Source organism: Porites lutea, chromosome 1, assembly GCF_958299795.1.
Source record: "Porites lutea chromosome 1, jaPorLute2.1, whole genome shotgun sequence".
Classification (NCBI taxonomy): Eukaryota; Metazoa; Cnidaria; class Anthozoa; order Scleractinia; family Poritidae; genus Porites; species Porites lutea.
Window position 1 is genome coordinate 37,873,754 of NC_133201.1, and position 16,704 is coordinate 37,890,457.

General features: G+C 39.2%; 1 protein-coding gene across 1 annotated transcript in view; it reads right to left on the minus strand.

Moving 5' to 3' along the window:
- LOC140929298 (midasin-like) overlaps positions 1 to 16,704 on the minus strand; it is a 76,929-nt gene that overhangs the window by 23,922 nt on the left and 36,303 nt on the right. The window contains exons 40-64 of the mRNA XM_073379105.1: positions 16,246 to 16,666; positions 15,915 to 16,035; positions 14,773 to 14,876; positions 13,966 to 14,096; positions 13,347 to 13,495; positions 12,755 to 12,902; positions 11,981 to 12,140; positions 11,284 to 11,509; positions 10,717 to 10,849; positions 10,216 to 10,350; positions 9,628 to 9,845; positions 8,859 to 9,154; positions 7,959 to 8,104; positions 7,453 to 7,686; positions 6,763 to 7,035; positions 6,154 to 6,249; positions 5,783 to 5,900; positions 5,304 to 5,367; positions 4,411 to 4,967; positions 3,688 to 3,776; positions 3,442 to 3,618; positions 1,831 to 1,926; positions 1,543 to 1,637; positions 984 to 1,108; positions 16 to 165 (exon numbers count right to left, since the gene is read on the minus strand). Of these exons, the coding sequence (XP_073235206.1) occupies positions 16 to 165; positions 984 to 1,108; positions 1,543 to 1,637; positions 1,831 to 1,926; positions 3,442 to 3,618; positions 3,688 to 3,776; positions 4,411 to 4,967; positions 5,304 to 5,367; positions 5,783 to 5,900; positions 6,154 to 6,249; positions 6,763 to 7,035; positions 7,453 to 7,686; positions 7,959 to 8,104; positions 8,859 to 9,154; positions 9,628 to 9,845; positions 10,216 to 10,350; positions 10,717 to 10,849; positions 11,284 to 11,509; positions 11,981 to 12,140; positions 12,755 to 12,902; positions 13,347 to 13,495; positions 13,966 to 14,096; positions 14,773 to 14,876; positions 15,915 to 16,035; positions 16,246 to 16,666 (4,462 nt within the window). The remainder of the gene's footprint in view (positions 1 to 15; positions 166 to 983; positions 1,109 to 1,542; positions 1,638 to 1,830; positions 1,927 to 3,441; positions 3,619 to 3,687; positions 3,777 to 4,410; positions 4,968 to 5,303; positions 5,368 to 5,782; positions 5,901 to 6,153; positions 6,250 to 6,762; positions 7,036 to 7,452; positions 7,687 to 7,958; positions 8,105 to 8,858; positions 9,155 to 9,627; positions 9,846 to 10,215; positions 10,351 to 10,716; positions 10,850 to 11,283; positions 11,510 to 11,980; positions 12,141 to 12,754; positions 12,903 to 13,346; positions 13,496 to 13,965; positions 14,097 to 14,772; positions 14,877 to 15,914; positions 16,036 to 16,245; positions 16,667 to 16,704) is intronic.

Genomic DNA, 16,704 nt, shown 5'->3' on the forward strand with positions numbered 1-16,704 from the left:
CTGTTGACAGGTTACCTTCCAATGTAGAAGTTCTACCTTCTTCATTACACATCTCTTTGTAGAAAGTGAATAACATTTGTACACGAGAGGTAAACTCTCCAAGTGTTGAGCTCTCAATGAATCTTTGAAATGGTTCAATCAATTCACTGGCACTATGGTCTACGCCTACAAAAACAACAAAAGTTAGTCTGAGCAAAGATCACTTGATGGAGACCGATAGTACGCTGCGGTCGAAATTTCGCGATCAATAACTGACTTTGGCAAGATAGACGGTAAAGGAATTTGTGAAATAAAGATTAATTTCCCAGCACAGCGTAGCTACTCAATGTTAATTTGAAAATTCTAAAATCGACGCTGTGCAAAAGAGTCTTACCGACGTTTCGGCAATGCTGCCTTCTTCAGGGTATTTAGTCTTGTACCCTGAAGAAGGCAGCATTGCCGAAAAATCGGTTAAGACTCTTTTGAACAGCGTCGATTTTACATTTTCAAATTTAGATTTAGACGATAAAGGAGTCTATCATAAAGATACCACGATTAATAACACTATAGTAAAGCTGTTGCAAGAACCAAAACACAAAGGCATACGGCCTGCGGAAAAAAGTTAATAAGTATTCAAAATGTATGTGTTTTCTAACTTTACCTGAATAACGCTCTTGTAATGACGTTTAAAAAGTCTTAATTTAGAAGATAACACATTGAGTCCTCTGCAAAGTGTTTGTAAAGAGTAAAGCTTTGCTAATGGAATGGACGAATAAATCGTCTCCTCATTTCTTATTTATCTCCAAGCAAGCTCGACTTAACGCTTAAACAGCGTCTTGTTGTTTTACCAAAAATAGAAAAGTCCTAAAGGTAATGTGCAAACGGCACCTAAAGTTACATGGAGGGAACTTCCAACTAGGGAAGGTTAAAACAAGGAGGCTTCAAGACAAATTGTCTTAACAATTTTAGAGTAAAACATGACTTCAAAAACGAGAGTTACATACCAGTGATTTCTTGTGGTGGAACATCAGCTCTGAACTGTTCTAATGAGTTGTAAATGTGAAACCACCACTGACTGGCCTTGGTAGCCGATTTGACAGTAGCCACATCAAGCAGAGATGACCAGCATCTACAGCAAAGCAAACAAATGAGTTGAAATGCTGCCAGAATTTTTAGTTTTTATCACAGACGCACTAATTTCCAAATGACACGGTAATACGAGCGCAACTCACAAAGATTTAAAAAAACCTCACTAACAATCCACGAAGAAAGCACAGCATCAATTAAAATCTCACGATCAATTTTAAATCTCTAAAAACGAGGCAAAGTTTTTCGAACCAATTTTCTCGCGAAAAATAATAAAAAACAACAATTATCGAAAGAATGAACAGACGAGTGCGTGTTTTTCAAGTCTTAGGGCGACGTTTTTTTAAACTTAATAAAACACGTCTACTATCCTTTATATACTGAGCTTTTTAGCTCCCATACCTTTATCAGGAAAAATAACGTGCCATATCTTACAACACTTAGCTAATTTTATCGTAGCCAGATAAAGATTCATACTTGAGCTCCATTTTCCTCCATTGTGTTATTAGCTGTGTCACGCTATCCAAATGGTCTTTAAGGCTGACATGCTTTGCAGCATTTGACTCCCAATCCTGTAGCACAATTTAAAGGCATAGTTTAGAAACTAAAACATTTGAGAAATGACCGACTAATCACCTCCTTTAAGAATAAGAAAGGAAAATACTTATTCTACTACCTTAACGAAAACGAATATAACAAACATTTCTCTCCACAGGAAGAGTCGCGTAAAGACACAACGAACAGATTGAAAGGACACAAGCTTACCTGAGCCTTTCTAAGGAGAACTTCAAGACCTGTTAGAATTTTCATGACCGGACTTGTGACTGGAAAAGACAAAATCCTCTCTACCACTTCTACCAGCTACAAAAGATAAAAAAGGGTCAAACGCAAAACATACAGTAAATTCATGGACCGTTGATAATCTAGTTGCAAGATTATTGCTAGATCATATCTAGCTTAGAAAACAGATAGAACTAAGTCAACTGAGACTGTCCAGGGCGGCCTGAAGAAGATGGGTCCAAATTATCCTTTTTTAAAAGTGGAATCTCACTAGCGTGAAGTGGAATACTTTAACACCGATGATGTCATAGCGTCATTATTTTATTCATGAGATTTAACACAGCTAGAGTATTCGCGTAATTAAATTCAATAGCGCGAGTGTGCTTCATATTCCGATTGAGCACCCCGATGACGTCGACGAATTAATACCTCGAGTTCTTTTGAGCTTAGGAATCCTACTTAGGGCATCCATAACTCAATAGCACACCATAAAGCCTTTACCATGTGTCTTATAACGTAAAGTTAAGAGAAAACTTTTGAAATTGTTAACCGATAGCGGGGAAAAGTCATCTGCGCGAACTTTGCAAGCTATGGTGTGTGCAAATTATTCTTTGCACCTTTTTCTTTTTAGCTCAAAAAGACTTTTCGGTCAAGTTATAGTTTTCCATCTCCATATGGATTCTAAAACCTTCATGAATGTTATCTTAAGGGACTTCAGCAAACTTTCTCTAAGTTTTAAAATAAAATAAAAAATTGAAAACATACCTAAGAGGTAAAAAATATATATGCACAGTGACACGTAGACATTAACGCGTACTGCTTTGAGCGCTAGCTATAATTGATAAAAATTCAACTGCAGCACTGAACGCATTGATAATGTTATAAAATAATCGGTTCGTGCTTCATCTGTGCGTATGTCGGGATATGAAGCACTTGGAAAGTTTCGGGAGAACTCAAAAGGCTAGAGTTGCTTACGCCTCTTTCGTGCTCTCGAAACCTCCTGCGTGCACGTTAAGGCATGAAGCAATTGTTAAAGGACAAAAGGCTATGGCGTCGTATGTATTCCACGTCACACTACATAAGTGCCATTCCAGTTCAACAAAGGATAATTCGTCCCCTACTACACTACTTAGTTTAAAGTGGATATTTCACTTTTGACGACAGGCTTTTTCATATTTTGCACAATTTTTGCTAGAAATTCACAGTCAGACGTGAGGGACAAAAACAGACTGTCTGGCAACAATTGCTGTATAATTGACTGTGTAAGTCGTAGTTTTACATTTTCTCGGTCTATATATTCCGAAAAAAACCAACTTATGGTAATTTATCCTTACTTTACAGTCTCTTGAAGCTAGTCCCCCAGTCGAATATAATTAGATCTTGAACCCCGCTCCTTTGACACCACAACACTACACACTGTATCTGGCAAACGGTGGTCCGAGAAGCCAAAAGATAACTGGCTGAGCTCGATAAGCTAAAATGCACCTGATTACTCCGATAAACACGTTGCACAAGCTATGTACTCGTGGAGAAGGGATAAAGAGGCAAAGAAGATGATTAATCCGTTATATAGAAAGCATGTTAATATGTTTTTACCTGTAATAGAGTAGGATGCCTAGGCCACTCTGCTAACAGTCCCTGAACACGAGCAATGAAATCCTGAAGAATTGGTTTCACCTTCACAACTTCTTGAATGTTAGAGTCATGATATATATTGAAGTGGATGCTCTCACCTCCTCCAGACGGAGCATTTAGAGAGTGTCGTTGTTGCTGCTTCAGAAGAAAGAGAACAAGTTAAAAAAAATTCTCACCATGTGTAAGACAACAGTTTGATTCTCTTACCTTTATACTATTCTGCGCTTGGAAGTCTCCTTTCAAAATACAACTTTGTAAAAGATGTGACCAGGATAGCTGATCCCCAACAGGCGACCCTGAATGAAAGGGAAATATTGTTGCAAAGCGACAAAAAAGAAATTACATACCGATAGGTTAGACAAAATACTGTATGTGGTTGTTAATATTTGATCCTGGTTAACCAAAAGAACATCTGCAATACTGATTGATACGTTACGGTCTAGTCTCTGCCTGTTTCTACTGGAATACAAATCCACACGTAAGGTTGCAGAAAAATTGTTCCAAAAAAGTACCAAAACGTTTTTCAAGAAAAGTACTCTACCACGCTAGTATGAGGTGAAATTCTAAACATGAAAACTGATCCATTAAATTACATATGTCATACTGGTTGGTGCAGTATGATCTCGTCCCCACCTGTTCCTACATGGAAACAAATCCACGCCCATTGGCGTGCAAAAATGGATCTCAAAAGAAAAAGTACTCTGTCACCATAGTATAAGGTGTAAAAGATATTCCAAACATGAAAACCGACACATTAACTTACATCTGCCACACTGATTGGTACGCTATGATCTAGTCTCTACTTGTTTCTACAAGAATACAAATCCACAACCGGGTCGAAAATGTTTCTCAAAAGAAAATTTTTGTCAACCGTGATAGTAAAAGCTGTAACACTGATTTCAGATCATGAAAACTGATATAATAACTTACAAGGAATGATTGTATTCACAACTGCGGATGTTTGGTAGCTCCACTGCAAAGCTTCCAAATACAATGCGTCCATGGAGTCCTGTAAAAAGAAGTCCTTTCTCTCTACACAGACCTCTCGATTAGATGGCAAACGACGGTACATTTCCTCGTGTACTTTTGTTATTTCAGAAAAATCAGTCATATTTGCCATGAACAGTTCCACATCCGAGACAGGTGAATGCTGAGATGGCTCGACTTCTTCCTCAGCGATGCTTCCAGTCTCATTCAAATCCTGTGAAGCCATGATGTCTTTGAAGTCTCTATCGAAGCTTGGAAAGGCTTTGCTCACAGCCTGTTTATTTTCTTCATCTTCACTCAGACTTGGGCCATGACTTTTATTCTTGAATTTGAACAGACTTCCTTCTTCTTCTTCCCTTTCCTTTTCCTTCTCTTTGAAGATTCTCCACTTTTCAAGGAAAACTTTCAGGATCGAATTCAATGCACGGCGAATTTTAGCATCGACGAAGCCTTGCTGGATTGAGTGATTACGCACAAGAAGTAGACAAAGTCGTAGAATTCTAAGGGAAGATATTATTAAGAAAAAAAATTATTTAAAAAACCTCGGTCGTTGAAAAGCAAGTCGATCCTCTTAAAAATGCAAACTTGAAAATATTCACACAAGGGAATGAGCCGTTAAAGTAAGCATGTGCGCTACCACGGGAGAAAAACAGAGGTCTAATTTTTCCCTTTCTATCCAACGTTATAACCACGCAAAATTTTAGCCGAGATCTAGCCGTCGGCGAGCTTTATGTCACAGAGATCTCGACAAGGCCTCACAGCGATTAAAGAGAACTCTCGGCGACTGATCAAATAGAGAGCAAATCGATCATTAAAAAACCGTTAGATTCCCAAACCTGTATGAGAGGTGCGAAGACACTGAAGCAGCCACTTTATCGTCTTGGAGATATTTTACCAATGCTGTAATAAAGAGGAAGTACCATAAATCGTCATAGGAATAGCTTCCATGTTAAAAACACAAGAAATTAACAAAAAGTACGGAGCGCGATTGACCCATTTTAACCGCAGGCGTTCTTTTCTTAGAGAAGTTGTGATGATGTCATTCGTCCCAGCAAAATTTAAGGGGATGCAAGTTGCGTGTCCCACGATTCGTTCAATCTATCATGTACGGTTGCCCCATACAATCTTTACCCAGTCTGTATTACGTCCAGTCTGTTCGGCGTCGAACGCAGTTATATAACAGCACAGCCTCTCAACACCCATCATTTGTAACCTCACATAACAGTTACAGAGTTTTACTGCTAATTTACGTTCACATTAAAGCACACAGACTTAGCTATGTAAGAAGTACACAAAAATATCGTCAAACCGTTACCTTGAACACAGCCTTGTACGGAAGGGGACATCAAGGAAACTGCAGCATCAAGAGGTGAAGACGAACGTGACGTAGGTGAGTAACACAACGCCGCTAACGCCTCGCCTGGCCCAATTATCTGTGGGGTGGAATGGTACAGTACAAACACTTGTGGTTAGGAAAAATTAGTAACCAATGGCAAGGTAAGAACTGGTTAAAGGAGTTGAAAGCTGGCTAAAAATGTGGTTGTATTCATTACAAGCCGAGGAGAATAGCTTCGCTTGCGCATCAAACCCGTTGAAACATAGGGTCAAAGAAAGAATACCAGGATGGCGTGTTGACGAAAGTTGATGCATTTGTTATAGACTGCTTTGGTTATTGGACAATATTACCTTTGATTTCACATTCAGTGGGAACTGAACCCAAAATTTGCACTCATCATTCAAAGTCGATAACCTTGCTGATATCAAGGACATTCCATATATAACCTAAAGATGAAAAAGCGAAATTAAGCACGCAACCCGACATTATTCAGGCAATGTTACTAAAATGGAAGAATAGAAAGGAGTTTTGGGTAAGAAAAAGATGATAACCCAAGCTTTGACTTCCACGAACTAGAAAAGTTGAACAATGTTTAAACTTTCTAAAAGTCTAATAATATAATGCAAAAAACCATTCAATATAGGAGGTAATATGAGGGTTCAACAAACGCAGAAGGCAGGAATCCAAAATTGCTAACCCTTTCTAAGAAGTGTTAAAAAAGTCTAAATAGTAGAAAGATGTGCAAAACCTAAAACAAGTAAAGTGAAAAAATCTTATTCATCGCACTATCTAATAATGGGGAGAGCCTTGATACTTCTACAGTCCCATTTCCCATAGCAATCGTCTTAATGAATTCTAATAGTGCTAAACAGTGTGCAGAGTGATTTTTAATAGCGGAGAATAACTAAACGGATTACTATAACGAGACTGAGTACTATATTTGCGTAAAATTCACTTACTTGGCAAATACCGGCCACAAAAGGGAGCAGAAGATCACAGTAAAGTGGATACTCCTTCATCAAATGTTGGACAAATCTTTTCGCAGAAGTGTACCATGCTTTTGCTTTGTGAATACAAGTATAAACTGTACTAACACCTTCACCTGCGCCTTCCTTGAGACACGTGAAGAGCTGTGATGCCAGCTCACGCATGGAGTCCAATAGGCTGATAATACTATTAGTATCTCCTACCGTTTGCATGTAGTGCCTGACTTCAGCAATAATAGCCTCAAACTATCAGTTTAAAAAAAGAAAAGATAAAATAGGAAGGGGGGTTACGCGGACGTGTTTGCTACGTAGTTACGTATATAGAAAACATGATTTCCCAGATGCTGGCATCACTGTTCTACCTGGTTTCTCCCAAGGGTTAAGGTGGATTTACACTGTCGCGTAATTTTTTCGTGGGTAAGCATGTAAATTTTACGCGCGTAAATAACATAGAAGTAACGAATGAAGCATCGCGCGTAAACGTTAACGTTGAGCCGTATTTCCGGCTACGGGTAATTTACCTGTACCGTAAAAAACGGTGTATCTTAAGGTCTCTAATAAGTAATACCTGGATTCAGTGCACCAGTTCCAACTATGCCCTTCTTTTAAGTTGCAAAAGAGGGAAAAATAATATACCTTGATCTTTTTTACTAATGCGCTCACCTGCGATACTGTTGGTCTGAAAGCCGAGTTTTTTTCCAGAGCATGTCGTTGTTCTTTGAGATCTTTTAGCTTTTTCAACAGCCACCAGACTCTGCAGGGATTTGAGGTTAACTGCGATGTACTTAAGGCCTCTTTTGCAAACAGCGATTCCAGATTCTCAATGTCAGTCTTAAACCCAGTCCACATCTCTTCAGCATCATATCTAACCTTCAATTCTTCCTCTATTCTCATAATCTGTAGACAAAAAAAGATCAGGCAAGTCTGGTGCAATTAAAAGTGACAGGAGATTAAAAAAAACAAAGACCTACCACCCTGAAAACATCAAAAACAAAAGACCAATTTCGATGCATTGAAATTCACCTTCGGCTCCGAAGCTTGGGGGAGCAAAACAAAACTCAGGAATGAATAATCCATTTCTTTTGTTTTATTACCCCACGACACGTTGGCAAGAGTGAATTTTGATATATCGAAATTGGTCTATTAGAGCGATCTTAGCAAGTAATTACCATGTCATTAATATGCTGAAGCTCAACGGCGATCTTCTCCACAGGATCTACAGTTCCAGCTGGGCACAGAAGTAAAGAGTGGATCAAGCCAAGTTTCACCCACAAAGTACCAAGACAAATGGCATTCCATAAAATTTCATTCGCATCTAGGCAAAACAAGAGAGATTGTTAAAAAACGTAACATCTTGAACGTTTTACCCTTTATCACCTTTTAGAGGGAAAATGCAGTCTACATGCATGATGACTTAGGTAATTAACACCAATGATTCTAGAGCTACTAGGTAATCGATCAATTGAAGTCTTCTTCCCAATCAACTTAATCTACAAACTGAAACCAAATTTAGTAAATCTGGAGTACACGCGAGAAATGTAACAACGCTGAAAGTACAGCTGAACGTTTCCTCAACGGCCATCTTGGAGACAGACGAAAGCGGCCGTGGTAGAGAGGTGGCCATTGTAGAGATGTTTAAAACAAGAGTCAATGTATGGAATGTCCGCCAAAAAGTGGCCGTCGAGAGGTGGCCGTTAGTAATGGTTAGACTACAACCAGTTGCAAAAATGTTGAGACACTCCCACGAGAAAACGACCTTTCTTGCTTCAAATCGCTCCTGGTCACCGGTCTGAAAAATATAATACTGACCTCCCTCCTCCCTCCAATTCAAAGTTGTTCCTCCAAGTTTTGAGTATGGTCTTGCATTGCTAGCAACTTTGATAAAGGGTGGGGGGGGGGGGGGGATCACAGGCACAAGATTATGGACAGGCCATTTATGCCAAAATACGGTACAGGGTCTCAAGTACTTTTGCAACTGGTTGTAGCTCAGAAGACGATGCGTCTGCTAAGAAGATGGCTCAATTACCATTCGACAAAGGTTATCATGTTTTTCCAACGACTAACTTTACCTTCAGATGGCCGTTCCTGGAGAGCAGCAATTCCTTCGAGACACTCCTTGAAAAGGGTGGAAATCAAATCAGCTTGAGTGATATGTCCAGTGGTCTGCTTGTAGCTGTCCACAGCATTGAGTATAGCACTTTTCACTCCGTCAATGACATTCATAACTTTATTGTCGTGTTCAATGGCATCAACGAAACTCTTAACGGCATCCACGAGGCTCTGCTGGTGATTTGCAGGGAGAATCTCTTTTAACGACAGCAAAAGTTGGATAAACTTGGACTGAAGCAACTCTCTACTGGATCTTCTGTAAATTCAAGTGATATTGTTTTAAAAGCAAAAAATTGAGACAGTAATAAGGAGCTCACGCAACGGCGTTTTAGAGCAACGAACGTCAATCGGTAGTGAGGTATTTTCTATTTAAATATGTCTTGACGCTGCCAAATTTTTCTTGCAAAGTGTCTTTACTCTTGTAGAGAGCATTTGCCCGAAAAACTGGCCAAAACCTCAGCCTTAGCACGCATAATGTCCACTTCCGTTTGACGTGCGTCGCTCAAAAAGTATTTGCCTAAGCTTTCTAATACCGGAAGACACTAACGACAATACGATGATGACGACAACAATGAACATCAGATGATGATCATGAGGACAATGAAGACGGTATTAGGAAATGGTCTATTGTACCAGATCAAATTCCTGATGATGATATTGCTCCTATCAATCCCACAACGTCCACCGACCGACCTTATTTGTAGGATATAAACAGTATCAGAGACTTACTGTTCTACTCTATAATGGTTATCAAAGAAGTCCCCATTGACCCATAAGTGTTTGGAGAGCATTTGTAGCTGATGGATGTTTTCATGATAGTTCCTAACAGTCAGGGAGGATAGCGGACTGTGTGTCTCTGCAAGGAGTTTTCTGGATGCCATGTTGTGTAACAGACTTTGAACTCCACCCAAAAGACCATGAACACTTGTTTCCTTCTCGTCAACATCCTACCACGAAAACAAACAAAAAAACACTTAGCACACGAAGTGGTATAATTAAAGTTTATCTTTTTTTCTAATCCCTACTTGATTCGTATTAGCTACATTCGTACACAATGTGATTACTTTCATTGACCATGTATTTCCATGACCCTCTCCATTTTTCCAGGACCTTAGGTTTAGCTGTCGCTTTCGAGAAGTTTCAAAGCTATCCTTGTTTTAGCATATGCTTTGACCTAACTAACCAACAGAGAAATTCGAGACTTATTTTCCTTGCTTTGACATCTGCAGTGACTTTCCAGGCTTTGAAAATGAAATTCTTAAAATTTTGCGATTTTCCAGGTTTTCCATGACCTGTTTGAACGCTGTAAATGATTACCTGTTCAGTTAAAGAATATTTTTCCTGGATGTTCTGCATCCATAGAGTATGACTTTTACACATGAAGTAGTTAGACAGTAGCTTGGACTCCACCGGTTGAAAGATAGGACAGAAGTTGCTAATGAAAGGGTCCTCCTTAAATGATATAACAAAAACAGAAAGTTGCAACAACAAATACAAAATTCTCCTGTATAGTTAGATTATGTATACTATTAATTGCAAAGAAGCAATGCGGGAGTGTGGCAGCTTTTGACTATTGGTATTGGTATTGGTATTGTACTAGATAAAGACTCAATACTTGAAACATCAGTAGAAGACTCAGAAGCAAAAACTACTCTAATGATGTAAAGTTTCGATAATTTCATCTAGGCTACAATTATTATCCTTAACCAACTGGATGTGATTGTTGGCTGTCGGATTTACAAATAGCTTGTTCCACTCGTGAAAATAATCCCACAGCTTGTAAACGAAACCGACCCGACCAAAGAGAAATGGACTTACTGTAAGTTGTGCACGCCACAGGTGTTGGTAGTGGGCTTGTGTTTCTGGGTTCCATGAAGTTTTCTTCTTCATTCGATATGTTGTAATTGCTTTCAACTTTTCCTCTACGACGTCTGCCTTCTGGAAGTTTTCCCTTAATTTTCAGAACAATAAATTAGCTTTACTGAAAGAATAGGATTACTGCACGCTTGAACAAAGCATGACATTGAGACATGACACCGTTTATCTATAAACTGTGTTAAAAAATGGAGATAAGTCCTTAGAAAACATGTTGTCAATTTTGTGGCCAGGGGTAGAATGACAACAACAAGACAAGAATCCAGACAAATGCAAATCCTTGTACTCCCAAATCATGAATTGGACTGCGGAATTACTGTGCACAACATTTTGTACTATGGCATTAGGTTTTTGAAAACTGAACGTTTACGTTGTTTTTCAATAACAGGCCGCATCTATGTTATGTGTTGTGTTCTAAGTTGGTATCGCAATTCATTATCTTCCAAATCAAACTAGCGATGATTGTAAGTAACTAATGAAGCGAAGAAATTTTTAAAACGTAAAACTAACCAGCAAGCCATTTGATTTGCCAGTCCTGACATCAAAGTTCCTAGGACCACATGCTCCTGCCAACCATGAAGCTCGTCAAACATCGCCAAAAGCACTCGCTTCATTCTCACATGATTCGTGACTGTGTTCCTTTCAAGATCCATTTCCAGTTCTGCACAGTCTTCCGATGGCGACGTCACATCTTCCGCAAATACTATACTTTCCTCAAGATTGGTAAGTAAAGAATCTAGACAGCAAAATTCGCAGGTGAGTTTCAGAATACCTATTAGCGTGTTTTAACGCCACTACTCAAAAGTTAGAGAAAAATTAGGAAAGGTTAAATCTCTTTTAAGGCGCTTTCCAAAGCGAGAACTGGCCCGCGGATATTATTTAGGAATTGACTGATCTGGCTGGACAGTTTTAATTAAAAGTGATATTCTCATTACAAAGGGAATGGTCTGGACAGCCAGCTCTGACAAATGGAAAGCGCTCTAAGGTTCACTTTGCAATTCGCCATTTTCACTCCACCACTCCCCTCAGCTAAAACGATTTGCATATGCATTGTCTTCAATTTCCCATGGGACGACTGTAAAACCCAGTAGCAACTGGACACAATAGTAATGCAAAACTTTTGAGGGGAAAACAAGGTGTATCATGGGCAATGCGAAAATGCTGCATGGCTGACAATTAAAAAACGGAAGGAATAGCGTAAGCTTACCAAATTGCAGATCTTCTTTAACCTCAATTTTCTTTGTTAGCATATCAACAATAGCTTCTGTTAGCCTTTTTTTCGCTTCATGCAGCTTCTCTTCAATTTCAACACCCTGCTTATTTTTCTGACATGAATCTATCCTCTGGCAAAGACGCCACAGTTTTTCCTAGGTAGGAAAAAAATATTTTTTCAGTTACAAAGGTATGAAAAGATGAGAGGTTTCGCCGTCAAACAAATCACGCACCCAAGGTTCTGTGATCGATTATTTCTCCTCTACCTCTCAAAAGTCATTAAAAATAGTGTGCGGGTACGCACACAAGGAATGAAATACACAAAAATGGCGTTGTTACCTGCGACACTCCTTGGGCCAGCTAATTAATTCAAGCAAATTCAATAGAGTATTTAGCGGAGCACAAACCACAAGCAGTGATAGCCTGATTATCAGGCGTTACTGGGGGAAAAGGGGAAAGATGGAAGCTAAAAAGGGAGACAGCTTCCTTTCTCTTCTCACCCTCCCCAATCTAAAATCTCCTCTCCCCTAGTCACTTAGGAAGGCCTGATACTCAGGCTAAAGCAGTGAACATTGCTAGAGCTTTAGGTGGTTTTTCTAGCCTTAAGCAACTTGAAATGATCCTCATTCGGAAAGATAAAACACTAGACACTATTCTATTGCAACATTTCGCCGACACCAAGAATTCCTTTTCGACAAGTTCTCGCCAAACGCACACCATTTCTCCAATATAATATCACGGGAAATCATACATGGTCACACACACATACCCAGATCTGGTAAGACCGTTTCGACTTAAATGGAGCAGGATGCCCATATGCAGCCAGAATCGTCAAATTTACTTCCGCCAATCTGCTGTCTACTCCCAAAATACTGTTCAAGTGATTTACGACTGTCAAAAGGTCGCTCGGCAATTGTCTAAAGAAAAACACAAGAAGACATCCCTGCATAATTTATTCGTTTCATAACCCAAAATAAATCTCAATATAAATCCGACTAGAGAGGTCCTCTTTTAAAAGAAGCAAACGCAAATAGATGGGTGGAGTTATTGACTCTCAAAACCTACCTGGCATGTATGTTGTTGTTAATTATTTATCTCAGGTAATTTTTGTTTTTCATTCGTTTTTGGGTATGGTAATGTATGCTAATGAAGTTGAAACAAAGAGAAATAAAAGAGAGAGAAAAAAAATAAACTACAACATATATACCAGAAATCTGTACAGATTTGCTAATAGATAAGATGGAAAAATCTGTTATTCAGTGACACACATTACTGTACAAGTCGATGCAAAAATAAATAGTCCCAGAAAGAGAGAGATAATCGTTCACCTAACAAAAAACATACATAACTCAACAACATACTCAACGCTAAATGCTTTTGTTAAAGTGTTGATTGTATTATGCACAACCCAACTCCAGTGCAGGGAAATGGCAGAGATGGAGAAAGTCTGGCTTGTCTGCTTTTCACAGATCTTGTATAATCTGTCTCTCCACTCAAGGCCGTCAGTAACCTATGAGAAAGAAATACTAGTTTACAAAATTAAAATATCGTGGAACGTTATTATAAACAAACATCACATATGCTTGGGAGCTGTACTATAACAAAAAGTCAAGGTTTCACAATATTCAAAAACAGTTGAAACTTAAGCAGGAGGAATTGGATACATCGGATGTCATCATCGAGAAAGCTATGGATCTTTTAAAGAACTAATCCAGGCAGAATACTACAACTACAGTCTAGGTTAAATTCCACCGTAAAATATCAGCTTGACACATGAGCAAAACAAAATCATTATAATTACAGATAACTAATAGTTTTCTGGAAAGAGTAACTAGAGAGTGTGTGCCCCTGAATGGAGACATTTAGATGAAAGAACCGCATGATATTACAAAAAGGTTACCTGGCAACCCATAATTGAGTAACGTTTAAAACAGCTATAGTAATTACTTCCGCATTATTATGTCATGTTATAGATTTTACCATCCAGTAGTGACTGTCATCTAATGAGTCCACTTGGCAAATGGCTTTTTCCAAGAAAGACGACAACAGTTTAAAAAGGGGTAGAAGATGAACAACAACTGGATGCGGTAACGACTCCTGCTGCAGCTGGCCTATAAATAACACACAGAATGCAACAATTTAGTTACTGACGCCCAGGGTATCTATTTAATTTTAAGGGACCAAGAGGGGGCGTTTAATAGATAGGAGGCGTTTAAAAGAAAGATGCGTAACAATCTCGACAAAAGCTAACATGCTTTCGGCGAAAATATCTAATATAGAAAAATAGGGGAATATCCAGTTCATCAATTGATACGTCTAGGCCGTCTAGAGCTCTATATCTCACATACCCCTTTTTCAAATTCCAACTTTGATCTAAGAATCCTCGTTCAGGTCATTGTGTTGTCATTGTTAGCCTATCCTTACTTCTAACTTGACATTGAACAAGATGAAATGCGCAAGCACCGTTCATCAAGGAAGAAACTGAATAAGTTCAATGATTTTGCTTCTTTTTGCTAATTCCTAGTATTTGGAGTAACCTTCATGTGAAGGGGGGCGTCTATTAGACAGAAGGGGGGGGGGGGGGGGTTATTTGAGAGAAGCGTGCCTAAAACAAACTTAACATCGCGTAGAGGTGGCGTTTATCAGAGAGAGGAAGCCTAGTAAATCATTTACGGAAATGAGGCATTTATTGAGCCAAGCAATTAATCCTTTACAAAACGTACAAAGCGTTTAAATAGAACCTGAAAATAGGTTTGGTGTTGAATATATGAGACAGGTTTATCTCACCAGAATGAAAAGAATGAGAGAGCTGAATCAAATTCCTGGCGGGTAAACCTGTAGGACAAACCTCACGACAACGGCGTCTCACTTCACTCTCCAGTAAAGACAACCTAGAAAAAGACACAGAAACATTTTCCCAAACTTTTAATTGCATCATCTTCTCTATTTGCAGTATATATTTAATGAGTTCTCGCCCTCAAGCAGAGGTAGGTAGAGTTTTTCCAAATCCACCCTACCACGTCTCCCAAATCGTTTCCCTAGTAAGTGATTTGAATAAATTTCTTCTTTTTTTTTCAAAGTATTGTGAGGTAATCTTAGACCTTGCTCGAAGGACTGTGTTTGCAGGCAGCGGTTACGGCTTTTACGCAGGGCACAATCGTGAAAAACACTGAATTCTATTCTGAAAAATATCTGAAAGCAGTTAATGCAGAGGTACACAGGCGACTTTCTTTTTTCTTCAGCTATCACTTATTTCCCTTCCCTTTCCCTTCTTTTATTTTCTATTTTTCTATTTGCTTTTGTTTTTTGTTTTGCTTTGTTGTTGTTGTTTTTTTAATTTTCGACATCTTTCAGGTGTGGTGTTAAGGATGCTCCGATCACCTAGCTCCTTGATAACTACCCCCTCGCGGTGCACCCGTTTAAAACCGAAGGTTATCTCAGGGACCGGGTAAGGGATTGTGTATTCCCTGGGCTGTGCCCGAAGAAGGTTTGGTGTGAGCACCTCCGGACAGAAGGCAAACACCTGCGAGTAACCAAGGATCTCAGTAAAATCCCCACGGGTAGAGGATATGCCCCCTGTAGAGATTTAGCGATTAAACAGACTCCCGCCGGCGTAAGCTAGAAAGAAGTATTTTTCAGGTAAGCATGTGCGTACTGGAGTACAGAGAACTAGGTCCTTGACTTGACCTTTCCCCTATTCTACTCCAGTGAGCACACACAAGGAAAAAAAGGAAACGCGGTCGAGACTTGGGTGACAAAAATCACACACAGTACTGTGTTTTGTCAACTAAAGCCTCGAGTTAGTGCCTTTCCTTATAGGAATGTGAGAAACGTTTCTTTAAGACTCCGACTGAAGGCCTGTCATAAGAACGCTTCTTTGATTGCAATAGTCAGAAAATATTGCCAATGTATTGCAAACGGTACAGTACCTGTTTGACAATCCCGATGCTTTATCTAACACTGAAAAGTTCTCCGAGGATTGTTTGAGGTGGTTGAAAAGATCCGTGTTGAGCCTTAGGTCAAAAGGCAAATGATCAAGCATCTGAGAATCTATGAAATCAATCAACGTTAGCTCCTTCATAGTCAGTGGCATCTTTAGACCCGGGGTTAAGCGAACAGCAGTTGAAAGCTACAGACATCAGGCAGAATTTAACTATCAAAAGTAGCTACAAAACGAGTCCCACGGTACACTTAACTATGGAGAGCCTAGGCAAGTAAGACAGTAGCATTTTCAATAAACTATTGATCACTAGTACTTACTAAATCGTGTGGATTTCAGATTTTTCCTCTCATTTTTCAAATTCTTCATGACGTCGGAAACAAACACCGAGCCAAAACTTTGTAAGAAGGATTTTATAGTCGTAGTGACATCTACACACTGAACGGAACCTTCACTGAAAAAAACATCCATTACTGACTGAAGATAATCGAGCCTGAGCTTCCAGTCGTACACTGATGATCGTTCAAGAAACAATAAGATGGCAACCTCCAGTTGTAATACAGACTTGTTATTCCTTAGAATACTTAGCAAAGGCAAGGAGTGCAAGATAACAGTTGATAGAACAGAGTTTGTGTTGTACGCTTGTGCTGATGGAAAACACTCTGGAGTCAAGTTAGAGTGAACTTCATTTTCCGAATGAGCCAATGAACTGATGTGCTTTCTGATGAGTTCCTCAGCAACCTTGAAAAAAAAGAGTGAATTCAATAACTTCTAAATTC